The 19,002-nt window shown below is 50.2% G+C and overlaps 1 protein-coding gene across 1 annotated transcript; it reads right to left on the bottom strand.

Annotated features, from left to right (window-relative positions):
- Window positions 1–1,847: 1,847 nt before the first annotated feature.
- On the bottom strand, window positions 1,848–18,680 carry heatr1 (HEAT repeat containing 1). The gene is made up of 46 exons (XM_085467163.1): window positions 18,604–18,680; window positions 17,713–17,755; window positions 17,440–17,595; window positions 17,137–17,353; window positions 16,661–16,802; window positions 16,469–16,570; window positions 16,227–16,367; window positions 15,934–16,145; window positions 15,708–15,841; window positions 15,554–15,635; window positions 15,377–15,478; window positions 15,093–15,210; window positions 14,903–15,010; window positions 14,640–14,738; window positions 14,469–14,557; window positions 14,195–14,391; window positions 13,984–14,105; window positions 13,628–13,825; window positions 13,356–13,524; window positions 13,128–13,276; window positions 12,854–13,046; window positions 12,103–12,275; window positions 11,859–12,023; window positions 11,351–11,590; window positions 11,051–11,182; window positions 10,825–10,928; window positions 10,176–10,322; window positions 9,652–9,833; window positions 9,453–9,574; window positions 7,300–7,428; window positions 6,992–7,216; window positions 6,768–6,897; window positions 5,826–5,995; window positions 5,701–5,753; window positions 5,501–5,624; window positions 5,223–5,363; window positions 4,845–5,140; window positions 4,611–4,761; window positions 4,199–4,363; window positions 3,639–3,773; window positions 3,461–3,565; window positions 3,218–3,374; window positions 2,928–3,085; window positions 2,653–2,811; window positions 2,343–2,451; window positions 1,848–2,023 (listed from the first exon to the last, which is right to left on the bottom strand). The coding sequence occupies exons 3-46, from the start codon at window positions 17,579–17,581 to the stop codon at window positions 1,935–1,937; spliced, it is 6,477 nt and encodes a 2,158-aa protein (XP_085323289.1). The 5' UTR covers window positions 17,582–17,595; window positions 17,713–17,755; window positions 18,604–18,680; the 3' UTR covers window positions 1,848–1,934.
- Between the last annotated feature and the right edge of the window lie 322 nt (window positions 18,681–19,002).

The raw sequence follows: 19,002 nt of genomic DNA, 5'->3' as shown, positions 1-19,002 counted from the left end.
CTGCAAACAGTGTCTTTGTTCTCTAAGAACTTAACGTCGTTGGTGTGAGTCAGGATTCTCCGAAGTACAAAACTATTTCCGGCACTCGTCCTACATCTGCAGTTCCAGGAAGAAACTTTGTAGAACTGCGTTAACAGCGGATGTTAAAGTCACGGAGAGTCTGACCTGATGTTATAAACTCAACCACACCACGCTGTTATACGTGTGTTTTCTTTTACCAGCTGGTTATCTGTTATTCTAGCACCTTCAGAATTCACCTAAAGGTGCTTTTTACTGTAAGATAAAGACACCTAATAATACAGCGAAAACCTCAACGGTCAGATGACCACTATGAGCAAACACTGGGTGACAGTGGGAAGGACAAAGTCCCTTTGAACAGGAAGAAACCTCCAGTGGAAGCAGGGAGGGGAGGGGCGTGCATCCTGGCTGGGTTTTAATTAAAAATGAAAAATTACAATACCACTATTCATTCACACACTGGTGGAGGCAGCTACAGGTGTAGCCACAGCTGCGCTGGGGCAGACTGACAGAGGCGAGGCTGCCATATCGCATCATCGGCCCCTCTGGCCAACACCAGTAGGTGGAAGGTGAAATGTCTTGCCCAAGGACACAAGGACCAAGACTGTCCGAGCCGGGGCTCGAACCGGCAACCTTCCGGTTACAAGACGAGCTGCTAACTCTTGAGCCACGATCGCCCCGATCCATTTGACCCTTTCACCATAGTGGTCCCTACAGTCACAGCTGCTGTTTCAGAATCAGAAAGGTTTTATTGCCAAATGTTGAGCAGGTTTACAACATTAGGAAATTGCTGCGGTACTTCAGTGCAAACATACTGTTATAAATACTGTTATAAATTAAGCTTAAATAGACATGAAAATTAAAATGAGAATAAGAATTAAAAGTGCTAAGTAGATAGATATATACATGATATATACATGAGTGCAGGTGGTGATCAGTGCAAACATGGAATGATGCAGTGACACAGCGTAGGGTCATGTGTTAGTGGTGGGAACAGTCATACGGTTATTGTTCATGTGTCCAACAGCAGAGGGGAAGAAACTGTTCTTATGGCGAGAGGTTCTGGTGTTTGCTTGCATTTGTGTCAGAGTTGATGGTATACCTGCACATAAACCACTGCATTGGACACTGATGGGTCACTCCACAGTCTGCCACCCACTGGACGTTTATTGTTACTACAGCTGTATGTTGTGTTTCATTGTAATTACTGTTATTTAACTCTTAAGTATTTTTATTCATCTTTTCCTTCCTGAAGATGAATAAAAATAAATAACATCAGGATTCTTAAGTGTTTTTATTCAACTACAGGCAGGAAAAGATGAATAAAAACACTTAAGAATCCTGATTGAGTTTGTCACAATTCATGCATGACAGGGTTAAATGGTCAGAGAGCCACAGTGTTCACAGGAAAACTCTTTCCTTCCAGTGCGGTCTCCCCAAAACCAGCAGATCCAACCTTTATGATCCAGAATCGTCTGAGTGAGATGAGTGTCCTCAAGCCGGCCTTTAAACTTGACCCAGGAGTTTGAGCAGAAACGCTGCGTTTCTTTTTACCTCGCTTCACCGACACATCTGTAACACCTGGAAACCACAGAGCTGTGGACAAACATCTGGGACACTCGTGATTTTTAAAGCAGGTGGACACCTGTTGAAACATCATCACCATGGTAACCTTAAAGTGGTGTTACTGATGACGGCTGTCAGCTGTTTCATTCAGTTGGCATCAGCAGGCTTCCATAGATGCCGCTGCCCAGCAGGAATGATTTGCGATCAGTGTCCACGCGTGACTCATGTCACCTTCTTTAAACAGGTTCAGAGTAAATAAAAAGCAGATTTGACACAAATGTTTATTACTTCTTACATCAAAAACATCAGAATATTTATGTTTGTGCTGAAGCTTCACACCAGCGTGCGTGTTAGAAGTAGCTCTGCAGCGGCTCTCCCAGGATGTTCTCCATCTCCTGGATCACCTTCTGGACCTGCAGCTCCACCTCTTCACACTCGTCTGCAAAACAAACGGCAGGTTTGAGCCTACGCCGTTACCTGGCCTCACAGGTGGAGCGAAGCTCCACTGAAACACGAATGTGATATTTTACTGCATTCTGTTTGCATCTTATCATCTCTGATGTCGTATTTTATCTGAACCTTTACTGATATTTCTCCATGATGGTGAAAATACGTTTCATCTGTCATGCTTTTATTCTGAAACATCTGGATCTAGAGGTTTTCTCTTGTCAGAGATGTGCTGCCCTCTTGTGGCCGACAGCTACATTACATCTTAGAGCCAACAGTTAATATGAGCGGTGTCTGTGTGTGCGCCTCACCCTCCATGAGCTCAGCCAGGAAGGGGATGGTCTCCGGCAGCAGCACCATGTAGTTCTCCTTCAGTTTGGACGCCACCTCCATGAGCATCAGCAGAGAGGAGAAACGCACCTGTGGAGGAGGAGGAGGAAGCTGCTGAGTCAATAACTAACACCAACACAGAGTCTAATTTAAAACTCTTTGTATTACCATTAATTAACTCTGCCTGGCTGAGATCAGACAGCGTCAGAGTGAAGCTTGACCGACTTCTCTGCGCCTTCCAGGCGTCGCTCGGGGCTCAGGGGAGCCGGTCAGCTGTGCAGGTGGCCTTACCTTGGTGTCAGAGTGCCTGGTCTTCAGGAGGATCTGATAGTTGAGGGTCTTCCACTGCGAGTCGTCGCCCATCGCCACAGCAAACTGCCCGACGCAGGGCACCAGGTGCTGGGTGACGCGCTGCTGGTATCGCTGCTCGCCACCGACTCGATTCTCCAGCTGGACACAAACACAGAAACCATTCAAGTTCAATGTCACCAATGAAACCACGCCCAGCGGGTGGAGTCATGCAGTTTTGGAGAAATATTACACCCTCTGAAGTGTCTGCACCTCACCTGGTCTACGAGCGGGCTCAGCAGGGCGTCGCCTCGCTCGCGGCTCAGGAAACGCTGCGAGTCGTACAGGAAGGTCTTGTGGAGGCAGTCGAGGACGTACTGCAGCAGCAGGCAGCTCTTCTCCTCGCCATCGTCCTCGGAGTCGAAGAGCAGCGACTCTGCAAGAAGCAAAAGCACCGTCAAGCTTGGACAGCTGGGAAACAGCTGCTTTAAATATTAACATTTAGATAAATGTAACAATTTACAGTTGAAAATCAATAAAAAGAGAAAAGTTGTGGATGAGGTCAGACCTGTGCTGTTGGTTTGTGTCAGCAGGTCTGCGAATGGTTTCACCAGGTTTCCTGCGAACAGCACGAAGAGTCCTTTGAGGCGGTCGGCGATGCGGTCGGACAGCCGGTAGAAAGTCAGCAGACGATCTTTACGCTCCGATTTGCTCCAGTCGAAGAGCTGCGAGACAGACGCACAGACACACAGTTATCGCCACACGGCGGGAAACTGGGGCGGCGGCTGAATCCTAGGCACGGCGGCGTTACCTTGAAGAAGAGCGGCCTGAATGTGACCTCTGACAGCTTCATCACCATGGCGATCAGGCAGTCGATCACGCAGCCCTCGACCTGCGCCGTCTTCTCCAGATCGCCCTGAAGACAAAAGAGACGCGTGAGAAAGGTAAAGTAATCTAAGTACATCTACTCAATCACCAGCTGAGCGGACCTGGCAATGCTCGGAGCGGAAGTCGAGTGCGGTGAGGAAGAAGGTGGTGAGCTCTGATTGGTGGAAGCTGAGCTGGTCTTTCTCCATGTGAGCGATGTGCTCCTTCAGGATGCTCAGCAGCGCCCCCAGCTGACTCTGCGGGGAAACGACAACAAGACGTTAACAGCTGAAAACCACCGGGAACCTCAGAGCGGGAACCTCAGAGCGGGAACCTCAGAGCGGGATTTGACGCCGATGACCGTTTAGCGCTGATTTCTACTTTTAACGTTTTTTCTGGCTTGAAGCACGAAAACATTAAATTACAGGATATTACTGCTGCTGTTTGATTTTAGACATTTAACGAAGCTCAGCGTGAGAATTTGGGATTTTAAGTCCCTGATTCCACATTTCGGTGGATGTTTGATTTGTTCTCGTGGAGCCATTTTAAACGACTGACTCCAATAATCAGAGCAAGTGTCTTTGGATCATTCTGGAAAACTTTAAGCCAAGGCGCACACACAAACTTTGAACTTTACTCCTTCAGTAGAAAACAGTAAACACACCTGAAGCTCGACTCTCACCTTCTTATCGACCACCATAGTGTTGTAGCACCTGCTAATGGTGGGCAGTAGGACCCTGGGGGGCAGTTTGGTGGCAAGGGTGCTCCTCAGAGAGGCGAGACGGATGGAGAGCTGGGCGGAGGAGGAGGAGGACGAAGTCTCCATCAGCCGGGTCAGCCGACACACCTGCAAGAACGAAGAGGAATAACGAATAATAGAATCCCTGTGACACTCGCGTCACACTCCAGGTGAGCTGGGACCAATCAGCACGTCTCCTCAAAGCAGCAGCGACATCGAGCCGTACCATTTCAGATGAAAAAAACGAGGCGCTAGGAAGAGCGCACAGCACGATCCAATCAAAGCACAGCTCCACCGCAATCCTTTATAACCTTTGTTTTGTTTTTCTGATGCAGTGCTCGCGGGGCGGCGTTACCTGTAAGGTGGCGTCGTGCAGGTATGGGCTGATGAAGTGTGGCAGCGTCTCTGTGACCCGCTGCAGGGCAGTGACGGCGCTCAGCAGGTAGATCTCGTTGGTCAGAAGCTCCTTCCTGTTTTGGAGCGCGTGCAGTATGGCTGGCATCAACCTGCGGAAACAAACACGCGTCAGCTGACTGGAGGGCGGCTTCCCCACCTTGTCGTGTGAGGGTGAAGGACGGGCATGACAGACCTGGGTAACTGCGGGATGGCGAGGGCCTTCAGTGTGCTGACCACCTCGGCGATGCAGAGCAGAGCGCTGCCCATCACGTTCTTCTCCTCCTCTGCCGCCGCGACGAGCTCCACGGTTTGCAACAGCACGGGCACGAACGTCTCATGGTGGTCGGACCCAAAACTGCGACAGAGCAGCTTGAGGCTGAAGAGCGCCGTCTGGCGGTTGATGGCCTGCTCCGCTCCGTCCACGACCTTCCTGTGATCTTTGCCCACAATGTTCAGCAGGTCGCCGATCAGCTGGAGGAGCACGGTAACCTGAGGGCAGACAGGAAGTTGATGTCATCGTTTCATACCCAAAACACGCTCTGCGGAGAACTCTGACATCACTTCCTGTTACCTGCTGTGCATCCCACTGTGTTCTGTGCTGCAGTTTGTTGTTGAGCAGGTCCATGGCCTTCCTCCTGACCGATGCCAGCTCGTTTCCCATCAGGCCCCTCATCACCGTGATGAAGGTGTCCGTGGGCAGCAGCGCGTTCACCTGAACAAAGGTGAGCAGGTTAGAGAGCCTCTGCAGGGCGGCTTTCACTCCAGCAGCAGGAGAAGAAACTGAGGTTAACGGTGGAGGACCTGCTGTTAATGTTAACGAGAAGAGTTTAAATAAAACTGGATTCAAACCTTGTCCAGTACGTCGTAGGCTTTATTCAGCAGAACTCGCCAGAACTTGGCGGTGGGTTTGTCGGCGTTCTCCTCCACACAGCGAGCGATGCTGTGGATGTAGCGCAGGATGTCCTCCAGCAGCCTGAAACACGAACATGACATCACCTTCAACGCCACCAAACGCTCACATAACAACGTGACATCACAGCATCACTCACCTCTGCTGCAGTGGCTGTAGAGATGAGTCTATGTCATCGTCGTTGTCCGCGACCTGAAACAAAATCAAACGTTTATTGTTGTCGCACTGAGCGCGCTCCTTACCGCCTGACCTTCAGTCGCCCACCTTCCCGATGAAGCTCGCTGAGCCGAGCAGCTGAGCCGCGAATGACACGGAGAGGAACTTGAAGTGTCGCAGCTCTTTGCCGCCGTGAGCATCCACGCTGAAGATCAGCTCCTCCACCTTTTCCTCCTCCTTCTTCGCTCCTCGCCGGGCGGCGGGCCGTTTCACTGGAGCTACACAAGACAAACCCAGAAGTCCATCAGACTACGGAGGGCCAAACACGCCAAAACTCTATATATAGAATTAATGACTATATAGAGTCATTCATTCTAAATATCAAATATTTATTCAATTTGGATTAACTCATGTACTTTATACAAATTAGTTTATTTATGTTTCAATTTAAATTCAATTTCCTAAATTTTAAATGAAAGAAATTCAAATTGTTATTTTTTTTAACCATATTTACTTTTATATACATGTTTTCATAGCCATTGTTCTTTGTGGTAACATTTCTGTTTCCTTTCTTAATAATTTACCTGTTTCTTCAAGTCCAGTATTTTACTTTATTTATAGTTATTCGTTTATATCATCCTCTCTTCTTAAATTTAAAATAAATGTCTAAAATTTGAGTCAGAAATAAAAGCAGCAAATATTTTAATTTACCTTGATGTTCATTATTTTAAACATTGTATTTTTAATCTATTACTTTAATGAAAGACAGATGATTGGCTCCTGGGTGTTTCATCTGTAACAGTAAAAATCTGCCAAATGAAACACTCGGAGCGTATTGTGATAGTAAGGGATTCTCATTAATATTAATTAAAATGTAAATGAAGTAAACTGATAGACGAATCATAACAAAGGAAATAATTCTGAAAGGAGTCAGTTTCACATTTTAAAAATACAATTGTTATCACTTTTTTCTTTCGATTTGGCACTTACAGTCCTCCATACAAAACATGATTATGTTATTGATGATGTAAAACTTTCGTTTTGTTTTACCATCCTCTTTGTCGTCTGGCAGCTGCAGCAGGAAGTTCAGGATGTTGATGAGCGAGGTCAGCTGATCGCTGATGTCAAACTGACAGCACAGAGAAATCCAGAAGTCCACGTATCGCTCCAGCGCCGCATCCTGCTCACGAAAACACAAAATAAACTACGTTAAACACGCAGAGACACGAAACGACGCGCTAAACTCCGAAGAAACAGAAGCAGGCGATTGTTACCTTCTCGCTGGTGGAGCCGGCGCTCTGTGTGGCGTGCAGCTTGAACAGGAGCAGCATTAGGACCCAGAGGAAACGGGCGGGACCCAGCGTGGTCACCAGCTGAAACAGGATTGGCAGCCGCCGGTGCTCGGGCACGTGGGGGAGCGCGTCAGCAAACACGTGCATGATCTTCGTCACCACAGCCATCACGTGAGAGGCGGAACTTCCATCAGAAAGCTGCTGGGCCTGTTGGAGGAGGAGCGAGGAAGAGTTATTGCCACGCCACTCGTGTATAACGGGCATGTTTGTCGGCTCCGTCGCCGCCTCACCTGGATCAGAGCAGGTATGACCATCTGCACCGTCTTGTCGATGACTCTGAAGCTGTAGGTGTCGTCCAGCCGCATGATGCTGGCGCCCATGAAGGTGAAGATGGGCATGATGTTGTGGAGGACTTTCTCCTGCAGGAGGAACACGAACGCGTTTGTTTTCTTGCTATTAAATAAATGTTGTTTATTTTAATTCCCATATTTATTTATTATTGATTAATTTCTTTCCTTTAATTCTTCTCTTCTAAAACAAACCTGATACTAAACGTACCAAAAATCTAAATTACTGCTTTATTTCTTTTATTTGTATCAGTTGCTGTAACTGCATCACTAACTGCTTCTCGTGTTTCCTTCTTTGGGTTCATTAAATTATAATTAAAAGTAAAAATTAAAAAAATAAGAAACAATAGTCTAATATTTGTTTAAAATGTTGGCTACATTGGTCCTCCATATCCATCAGGACATCAATATTTTTTCGTTTGTTTAAACCAGGCACGCGAAGGGTTAACTGATGGCACGACATAGCGGGACTGGCCATCGGACATACCGGGCGTGATTTTTCGCTTTTATGGGCCGATGATTTTTTTTTTTTGCAACGGTATTAAAGGTGGTGGATTGTCCAGATGCTGGCAGATGTGTAAAAATAACTCAGCTGTTTGCTGGTGGCTGTGGCGGAGCTTCTACAGAGGCCAGCAGGTGGATGAAGGGAGGGGAGGCAGGAGGAGCAGAGCCCCGAGGCGGTGAACTGAACTTCAGGTAAGAAGTTATGAGCTGCAGTCTATCTGGGTCAGATATGAACCAAGTTTAGTTTATTTTTGTTGTGCTGACTTTTTACAGTCAGTTACAATAACTCGTACTGCTACTAGCTAGCATGACGGAGTTTCTATACAGCTGGGTGGTGCTATGATGTTACTGATAGTGAACTTTATTTTATTCATAAGGTTAGTTAGTAGCTGCCAACCGTGCCTCTTCTTCTCTCATCCTCCCCCCTCCCTCTCCTGTTGCTACTTCAATCATGAATCTGATCAATGATCAGCTGATCGTCTCTCTTGTTTATCGCCCACTTTGTGCCAGAAAGAAGAAACCAGCAGATGTCGCGCTAAACAACAGCAGCACGTTTAAGCTTGATCAGCTGTTGTTAGAATGTATTTAATATTAATTTCTAGTATCAGCTGATGTTTGCTGGAGCCACAGCTGTAAACCTGCTGGTCATGATGGTTTGGATATGTGGTGAGAGGGAAACATGAAGATGAAACCAGGAGATGTCCTTACTGAACCATCAGAGCTGTGATGGAGAAACAGGTTTACCTTTTAGGTGACATGGATGAGTTGAAGTTATGAACTGTTTCTGAGAGACAAATAACACCAGGATCCTTTTCTAAGCAGCTGACAGCTGGTAACTGTGCAGGGGCGGGTCTAGCAAAGCTTTGCCACGGGGGCGGGTAGGGCATTAACAGGGAGAGGGGGGCAGCTGGAACCCACAGCTGTGCGTGTTCATGGAGCTGCATGTTCACCTGCTGGACGTCACTACCTGACAAGTTTAACTCTTCAGGACATTGCAGAGGCCTTACTGACAGTGTTTGGCTCCACATGTCTGTGTGAGCAGGTTTTCTCCCACATGAGTCCTCAGGCAGCCTCTGAATGCTGGACACTGGGAGCCCAGAGATCACAGTAACATGTGTGTCTCTGTGTTAACAAACATGCCATATTGGCCCCGTTTATTTTTCCTATCATTGTTGTGAGGAGACCATAAATAGCATTTGCATTTGCTGTTGTGGATAAAAAGTCTTTTTTGTTTCAAACTATCTGATAACTATTCGCTGACAGCTGCAAACATCTGTGAACAAATATGATCCTATAACGTGTGTAACTGTTCATATAGAGCGTTATTACATTTAATGCTAATGCATCATACGGCACACTGGCTTCTGAGGAACGTTTAGATGCACTCATCATCAGACAGGTTGCCCCTGATTTAAACAAACACTTTTGCCGCCATGATGTCATCACAGACGTGCAGAGGAGCTTCAGTCTCAGGGGGCGGGACTTAGACCGCTCTTTGTATCAGTGACATAAAACTCTCAGCTGCAAACAGAGATGGAGGAGGAAGAGCGAAGGTGGTAGTGGACAGACAGAAGAGGAGGTGGAGCTCTCACGGGGAAGATGGCGGCGGCGGTGCCCAGCAGCAGCAGGGCGTGGTGGTGAGTCTGCGGCACGTCGGACGTTCGGATGCACTGAACCACGAGCTCCACGCTGAACTTGTCTTCATCCAGGACGTCTGCACAGAGCGAGGAGAGCGCAGTGAGGCAACAAACACACACACACACACCTTCATCATCCTCCTCTGACACCCACCTGCAGCCACAGCTCCTCCACCTGCAGCCACAGCTCCTCCACCTGCAGCCACAGCTCCTCCACCTGCAGCCACAGCTCCTCCACCTGCAGCCAGTTTGTGGCAGATGTTGAGCAGGCAGCTGAGCAGCAGCTGCTTGGTGTACTCCGTGTTGGCGTTCTCATCGGAGCACGGCTCCATGCTCCTGACGACAGACGGAGTTATTATTACTCAAGTGTTTGTTTTTCTTTTGTTACTTCAGTTGCATTTCCATGTTTGAAATAAAATTCTATCGATCGATTTTTCATCTTTTTGTTACTCCTGTCTTAAATAAACAAACAGAAGAAGAAAAAACTCCACTTTCAGATTGGACCTCTCTGCAGCCCGGAGTCAAAATCCTGCTTCCACTTCCACACGACTCCAAACACGGATCAAATCCACACGAAGTCCTAATGAGGACTTTACTACAGCCTTCATTCTTCTTTCAGTTTAGATGAAATGACAAAACATGAGAAACTGTAGGATGTGGCGTTTCCTGTCATGTTACCTGGCGAGCAGCGAGAACAGAACCGGCACCAACACCTGGGCTCTCTTCACTTTCTTCTTGTGCTGCAGCAGCTCCAGGATCAGAGTGACTCTCCGCCACGACACAGCGCCCCCCTCTGGAGCCGCGCCGCTGCTCTCCTGAGGTTTCCTGAACACACGCAGCGGTTCACACCGATCACTCATCGTGGACGCGCCACGCTTTCAGACTGAGGCTGCTTCTGGAAAATTGTGGCTCAACTAAAAGCTGAAATGTTGTCGGGATTCGTCCTGAAACTATCAGAAGGAAATCAGACCTGTTACAGGGTGAAAGTGCAGATCGGGGCCCGCAGGCTGCACGGGCGGTAAACAGCTGACGTCAGCCGGTTTAACTCATTTCTATCAACTTCAGTTCAATAATTACATCATTAAAATGGAAGGACGAGAAACGAGACAACAGCGCCACCATCAGAGTCAACCCTGAACTACAACATTGTTTTCAAGCAGATCGTCAGTAAATAAGCACAGGAGCAAATCTTCGTGTCGCGTTGCACAGAATGATCCGCCTACAACTATTAATTTGATTCGTTGTTTTCAGCTGCAGAAATCCGTGTTTGTCTGAAGGGAAACTGGTCCGATCACGTGACCTCAGGAACGCTTCAGGGCGCAAATACCTCTGCGACAGTCGGCTCCGCCGGGTCTGCTGCACCGTCACGCTGACTTTGGGTTTTTCTGGAGGAGCGAGCTCATTGGCCAGCAGCTGACAGTCAACGACGACCTGAGGCGAACGCAAAGGTCAAACGTTCAGCGATTCATCCCCAAACAAACGACCGTTTCACTATCAGCCATCTTTCTTCTTTCACGAGAAAGAAAAATGTTGAGCAGACGATCTCGGCTCACCGCTTTGAAGACGCTGCTGATGGTGTTGGCCACCGCCGGACTCCTGCTCTCCACCAGCAGGTCAAACATGGCCGACAGCAGCTTCTGCTGCACCGCCTCGTCCGCGAGGGCGGAGAAGAAGGGCTTTGTGATCTGCAGGAACACGCAGAGACGTCTGAACACGTTAAATCATCACCCGTCACTCAGACTTTAATCTGGGTTTGAAGTAAAGACTGAATAAAAGATGGACAGCATCACTGTGAGCGTGCACTCGGGTAGGGTTAGTCCCCGTCCCCCGATTGGTGGATTTGTCCTCCTGACCTGCTCCAGAGCGATGATCTGGCAGCTCGGGATGCCAGCGTGCTGCTGCGTGGAGGTCTTCAGAGCTCTGATGAACAGGTCCAGGCAGTTCTGGTCTTTGGCCAGCAGGGGCGCCGACGCCTCGTTGTACTTCCCCAGGACCAGCTGTAGGAGCTGCGCCTCGGCCTGCAGCAGGGCGGGCGTGTCGGGGCCGGTCTCCAGGAGGCGATCGAGGACAGGAAGCAGGCTGGAGAGCTCTGACTGAGAGGAGGAGGAGGACGAAGAGGAGGTCAAAGGAGACACAAAGCATGGCTCTTTAGACGACATGATCAGACTGAGGTTAGATAACAGCACCAACAATGCTTCTCTCTGGCTGTGCGTCACGGCGCTCACGATAACGCCGCCATCAAACACGACACACCAGGAAATGGAAACCGTTCAGCTTCAAAGATCGCCAATCTGAGTCCGGCTCTAAAACAAAGACGTCAGCGGCGAATCCTCCGTTTCAGACGCGGTCCCGCCCACTCACCTGTCCGTTGACCTCGCTCAGCGCTCTCAGCAGGGCGGCGGCGATGTATGACGGGCAGCTCGGACTCTGAATGCTCCTCACCAGCAGCTGCATCGCCGCCGCCAGCTTCTTCTGCTGCGGCTTCGCTTTACTGGATGATGACTCATCGTGCAGCACGCCGAGAACCTGCGGGCAAAACAGGAAATCAGAACAACAAACACAGGAAGTCCAGATTTAAACCAATCAGCTGTTTCAGAGTCCTCACCGTGCTGAGGTAGGACGGGTCGGCGGCGATCTCCTCTGATGTCGACAGGAGCTTCTCTGTGATTGGCTGGAAGGGGGACGTGTTGGCTGCCGATAGGCTCTGCAGGACGCTGAGCGCCGCCCTCCGGACCTCCCGAACAGGAGACGTGAGACAGCAGAGCAGAGACGGGACGACTGAGGGACACAGACACACACACGCACACACACGCACACACAGACACACACACACACAGACACACACACACAGACACACACACACACACAGACACACAGACACAGACGCACAGACACAGACGCACGCACGCACAGACACACACACACACACACACACACACGCGCACACACACACACACAGACACACACACACAGACACAGACACACACACACAGACACACAGACACACACACACAGACACAGACACACACACACACACAGACACACAGACACAGACGCACAGACACAGACGCACGCACGCACAGACACACACACACACACACACACACACGCGCACACACACACACACAGACACACACACAGACACACACAGACACAGACACGCACACGCACGCACGCACACACACACACACACAGACACACACACACACACACTTGTTTTAATAACCTCGTACGTCATCAGCGCGTCTTCCAAACTTCGGACGTTTCATGAAACGTTAGTTTGAGGTTTGTTTACCTGAATCGACTTTTTAAAAGATTTGTTACATTTTTCTTTTTTCTATTTTTGTAAATCTCACCTGGTGAGTTGGCGGCCGCCAGCTCCTTCAGCTTGGAGGCGGGTTGGGTGCTCAGCAGAGCTCCGCCCATATACAGTGCCCGTGTCTGCAGGACGGCGCCCACCTTCGCATCCAGCTGGTCTCCATGGTTACTGGTGTATCCCCACAGCATGCACAGGAACCTGAAGAGCACGCTCGGTTCGCGCAGGTGGACCTGAGGTGACGGTTTCTCAGGTTAGCGGCTCGCTCCATCACGCTGAAACATCATGTCTGCTCACAGGAAATGATGTCATACCTGGACGAGCAGCTTCATCAGCTCTCTGAAGCTGTCAGCCGTCGCTCCCTCGGCGGCGCCGCTCATGATTATGCTGAACAGGCGGCAGATCAGACCCAGGTAACAGCAGGTGTTTGTGTCGAGCTTCTCTGGGTTCCACCACGCCGCCCCTGGAAGACAATCATGTGACCAGTCAGCTGACCGGTTCCCTCTTCTACCTCAGCTCTCACCTGCTCTGGGAGATTTTACCTTTGAAGGAGGCGTCGTGACACTTGAGGCAGGAAATTAAGTCTCGGAGCAGAGCGACGAGGACGAAGCCGTACTCTGCGTCCGGCTGCTGTCCCTGCGCACACCTGCTTAGGTAGAGCGCCGCCGCCTCAGAGAAGGAGGTAGGCACGAAGACGGGACGCTCAGCTTCCTGTTCAGAACCAACACCATCCATCAAAACACGTCGCCGACGATCCTCAGTGCAAGCGGGCTCTGTTTAACTTTGTGTTTATGGATGTTAAAGGCCGACCGACCTGTGACGCGTCGCTCCTCACGACCTCCAGCAGGGGGCGCTCCAGGAGCGCGTAGACCCTCTGAGCGGTGAGCAGGTGCTGCGTCTCGCTCAGCTCGCCCAGACCAAGCAGCAGCGTCCGGGTCAGCACCAGGAACGCCGCGCGCTCCCTGAGGCTGGAGCGTCGCTGCTGCTCCACCAGCACGGCGAGGTTCTCCAGCTGAGCGCGACACACACGGAAACCATCAGCTGACAGACTCACAACAGATCAGTCCGCTGCTGAAAGTAGTCCCAACAGCACGGCTGCCTCGTGACTCAGACACGTTCATGCTTGAAAACGTTCACGTGAGCGACACGAGGAAAGGCGTCTGAACTCACCGCGTCGCGCCTGGAGAAGTGCTCCATGTTCGCCAGGTTCTTTGTCAGCGTGGAGACCAGCCGCTCGTTGGCCACACCCACAAAGTCGGGCTCAACGCTTCTCTTCGTCACGTCATCGAGCTCTGTGTGATGCAAAAAGTTTCAGACACTGACGAAATGATGGACAGAACTGCTTTTATTGTGAAAGCGCCACAGGAAATGGGTCTGTTACCTGGGGCCCAATTCAGGGTGAGCGGGTGATTGGCAAGGAGGGGGGACCGGGCGATGCGGCGGGCGAGGTCGAGCTGGGTCGAGGTGACGACCAGGAACGGCAGCAGCCTCCAGCCCGTCCTCGTCACCAGCTCGCCGTGCCCCTTTCCCATCCGCGGGTCGGACAGTAAACGCACCACCTCTGTCAGCACGGGAACCCTGGAGGAAGGAGTCTCAGATTTACAGGAGGTTCATGAAGGCATCATTAACAGCAGGGAAAATAAGCTTTCACTGACCATCGCTCAGCCTCCGGCAGATCGGCTCTGTGCAGCAGAGACAGCAGACACGAGACGGCGTCCTCGCGGTCCACAACGTCAAACACCACCTGAAACACAACGAAAACCGCCATTAACCACAACGCCATCAAGCAGAACGCCATCAGACCCGTTAACCATCGTCTCACTGACCTCCAGGACTTGGAGAGCGGCGGCTACGACCTCCGGCGATTCGTCCTTCAAACGCTCCGTGACGGCGTCTTTCAGGAAGTCGTCATCCAGACTCTGCTGCTGCTCAGAGGAAACACGACCCTTAATATGTGTGGTTAAAAATGTCAGCCCGCTCAGGACCCGGAGCAGAGCCCTGAGGCGCCCCAAAGCTACACAATCACCTGCCTCAGAGGTCAAAGTTCACCTGAATGAAACAGACACAGAGGATTAAACAGGAAGTCTACCTGTCCAGCGGCGATAAGGTCCTTCAGGCGCTCCACGGCCGAGACTCTGACCGACGGCTGAGGGTGTTTCAGGCTGAGCAGCAGCGACGTGTCCGAGTCGCCTAAAATCTGCCGACGCAGAAGGAAGACCGTGAGCTCAGAGAGACGAAGACGCCACAGTTCACCTGAGCGACGCCGTTTTGTAGCTCACCTGATGTTTCCCGCTGCTCAGCGACAAAGACAGAAACCGGTGGAAGAGCCGTTTCTGCGCCGTGCTGCCGATGTCGGTCACATGACCTGCGAGGACGCCGTCCAGAGCTGCACAGTACCTGATGGAGGAGAAAACTTAAACGCGGCTCCGCCCTCTGTATCCCAGAACAGCTGCGGCCGGCGGCCATGTTTTCACTGCTGTTTGCGTGCAGACTCGTTTACCTGAACACTGTTCTGCGACACCTGTGCTGAACCAGGAACTATACAATATTTACTCGTACGTACTTGGACTCGAACAGGCGCACCAGAGGCAGCAGGCGCTGGTCGAGGGCCGACAGCTCTACAGGTGAGCGCTCGCTCTGACTCAGATACTCGTCCAGCAGCAACCTACGGGACAAACACGGCAGCAGTGAGAAGACGTGTCGCGTGATTGGCTGCGTGGTCGGCTGAGAGGAGGCTTACCGGGCCGCGGTGTGGTCCAGGTCTTTGGTCAGCAGGACGGACTCCAGGATGGACTCCAGCACTGCGAGCCGGTCCGTCTCACCTGTGACACAAACTCAGGTCAACTCCACCTGCGGCGCTGTAAAGCATTAGACGTACATGCAGCAGGCCTCACCTGAGCTGCTGATGAACACGCTTTGGACCAGGTGAGGCAGCAGGTAGCGGAGCAGAGGGCTGACGTCGTGAACCGCCGCCATGACCTGCAGCGTCGGCACCAGCGCCGCCATCGAGCAGAGACGGCCGGCGGCTCTGAGCACACGAGAAGGAACAGACAGGTGAGAGGACGTCACGCCTGGACAGAGCGTGCCCGAAACATCACGACCAGGCGGCGTCTGTCCTACCTGGGCCCCACGGCGCCCTCCTTCTGGTTCTGCAGCAGCACGATGAGGCAGCCCACGCCCTCCTTGGCGAGGACGGGCTCTTTGATCAGAGACTTGCTAAGGTGCACGGCGAGGCTGTCCACCAGGCTCGCCTCCATCACCACCTTCACCGCCAGCTGGCACACGATCATGTAGGTGGCGGCTTTATAGTCCGCAAGCGACGACTTCAGACCCTGAGGAGGCAACGACATGTGCGAGGTTAAATCTCACGTCACCTGTCGGGTCGGGGTCATGTGAATAATGGCGCACGTTACCGTCTGCACGTATGGCAGCAGCTTGGAGATGATGGTGTTGGACACTCTGTCCACGGCGTCCAGGGCGGGGACGATGGTGCAGGCGTAAAAAGAGAAGATGACTCTGAGCTGGGAGCAACTTCCCGAATGTCCGGAATACGCCTGCAGAGGAGAAGGAGAGCAGTGAATGCAGGTAACTGTGCAGGCGTCCCGAGAGCCTCGCCGCGACGTCGACAGGTAACAGGAGGGGTCAGGGAGGTCACCTCGATGGACCGGGTCACCAGGCTGCAGATGAAGTCCATGAAGCTCAGGTCAGTGTAGCAGTGAGCGATGAGAGTTCCTCTGGATAACGGCACGCCGGGTTTCTGAACAAACAACGACAAACAAAACGATTTCACGTCACTCTTATCAGCAGACGGACCTCACAGGCGCTCCAGCTCAGGCGAGTCACCCACCTGCAGGCCGCGCAGCCAGTTCCAGCGACTCGTGGCGTCGCTGATCTTCAGGAGCTGCAGGACTCTGACGAACACGTTGGTGTCGTGATACGGCAGCGCGCAGGCGAGCAGGCTGTCGGCATTGTACAGCTGGATGTGGAAGCTGAACACGGGAAAACACGGAGTCATCACGCGAGTATAAAACAGGAAACAGAGTGTGAAGGAGAGCTTCTGTGCACATTTAAGGTTCATCTAGTTAAACATCTGTTTGACTAATTAAATACGAAAAATAATCGTCAGCATTGCTATAAATGTGTTAATGAGGCGTCAGCGCCTTAAAGCTGCCGTTTCCTGAAGGACTGTTTGCTCCAGTGAAATCTTAAATCAGAAGTTTTCTGAATGGACTTTGGTTTGTTTTTCATTTATCTAATGAGTCACTGTTCAAACACAAAGTGTCATTTTCTGTATAACTGAGCTGCGACGCCTCAGCGGCTTACCGGTGAACGAGCCACTCGATGCACTTGTGAGCCGGTTTGAGAAGGAAGTATGGGCAGAGGCGGGTGAGGAAGAGCGAGATGCCGGCATCCAGCTTCTTGTTGACCTCCTTGGATTGGATGCTGCGCTCCAGGGTCGTCGAGGCGGGACTGAACAGGGTGCTCTGAAACTCCAGGAATGCCGGCTCGATTCCCAGTAGCTCCTCCAGCCCGGTGCATCCTGCACGAGGAAGAGGACAGACAGGATGAAGGTCAGGGAGGAAACGGGCTGGAGCAGGAGAAGAGGAAGAGGAGGGCGGGACTCACCGAGGGCGTAGAAGGTGCTCCTGTCCATGGACGCTGCCTCTTTGGGGTCAAAGAGGAGCGAGGCGACCTCACTGCGGGTCAGCAGGTTGGCATCGCTCTGAGGCAGCGCCAGCCTCTTCAGCTGGTGAGCTAACGACGTCATGATGTACGATGAATCTGACAGACACAAAAACAGCCAAATTCTGATGTCAGTCTGAGGCCTCTGCACAAAACTTTATTTAAACAGCAGGAAAACAGTTACATGAATCTTTAATAAAAAATAATCAACATCACCTCCTTTTTCTCCGTGTTTGTCTTAAAGGGGGAAACCTTAAATCTGCAGATTTTTAAAGGGAGTTTGGAATGTAAATTACACAGCAGATGAAAAAGGGTCACACACAAACACAGAAACAGCAGGTTTGAAATTTACATGTTGGATCAATATTACGGTACACGTGATTAGCAGAAATAGCATATTGAACAGCAGCTGTGCAAAGACAACTATTAAAACCAAACAACTGAATAATAACTTTTTTCCTCACGAATTTCAGAGTGACTGAAGAAGTGAAAGTTAAGCTCACTTTTACACAGGGCTACATTGTCTTTTAAACAAAAAATCTTAAATCTAAAGTATTTTTAAGGGACAGATGAGCCCGTTAATAATCAGGGAAACGTGGTTCCTCTGCAGCTGCGCGTTAGTAACAAAGTTTCTACACCATTTAACTCTTCAACATCAAAGCCACAAAAACTCCGGAATTATTTATTTAAAAGCCAGAAAATCATATTTAAGTTGTTTACTGACAAACTCGATCACAGCCGACTTTAAAGCCAGATCGCCTTCTGTTAAAATACAGATTTTAATGAAACGTTTACATGGGTGGGCGCGTCCTGACATGAGCGGAAACGTTAAATCTGCCGTTTTCTGAATGAAATTCTGCATGTACAATAACTCGAGACTTATACGTTACCTCGCTTTCTGAGCACTCTTTTCGGTCAACGATCCAGATTACATGCAGCTCACAGAGAGTTTAGACTTATTCCGCCCGCACTAACACGCGGCGCTTTTATCGGGTCACAGATTAACTCGCTGTGACCGGAAATACGCGTCAAATCCAAAAAGCCTCAAAGGCTCTCCAACACTTTCAAACGTTTCAACATTTCACCGAAAAAACACAAAACTCAAACCTGAGTCCTCAAACAGCACCGACACACGTGCGTACGGTGCTCGACGTGACCGGGATCCTTCTACATCCGGTTCACTCCGGATGTTTTCCTTTCCCCCCCCCCCCCCAATCTTTGATGACGACGCGAGATGATTCACCCCATCTACTTCCGTAAACTTGTTTTTAACAATCCGAAGAAAAACGCTTTAAAATCAAATTCAAATATATTCAGTTAAAATAAATAAAACTGAATCAATTTACATGGAAATTAATAAAAAGTACAAAAAAACTTGAACGAAAATCAGAGAAAAATAAAATGATTCTATGATCATAATATAATTTAATTTTGGTTTAAGGTTCTACATATTTTACAAAACACAACATTATAATGAAATAATTATTTATTCTTATAATATAAATA

The sequence above is a fragment of the Copadichromis virginalis genome, linkage group LG8 (genome assembly GCF_057382275.1).
Source record: "Copadichromis virginalis isolate Kocher_CV1m ecotype Utaka linkage group LG8, C_Virginalis_male_GT1.1, whole genome shotgun sequence".
NCBI classification, from domain to species: domain Eukaryota; kingdom Metazoa; phylum Chordata; class Actinopteri; order Cichliformes; family Cichlidae; genus Copadichromis; species Copadichromis virginalis.
This window is presented reverse-complemented; position numbering and strand designations above follow the sequence as displayed.

What these genes read in the sequence shown, in the direction of transcription:
- heatr1 (XM_085467163.1), bottom strand. Translation starts at nt 17,581, where the DNA reads ATGACGTCGTTAGCTCACCAGCTGAAGAGGCTGGCGCTGCCTCAGAGC. An exon ending in CTGGACCACACCGCGGCCCG is followed by an intron (nt 15,479 to 15,553) that starts GTAAGCCTCCTC and finishes TTTGTCCCGTAG; the next exon opens with GTTGCTGCTGGACGAGTATC. An exon ending in GCCAGACGACAAAGAGGATG is followed by an intron (nt 5,996 to 6,767) that starts GTAAAACAAAAC and finishes TGTCTTGTGTAG; the next exon opens with CTCCAGTGAAACGGCCCGCC.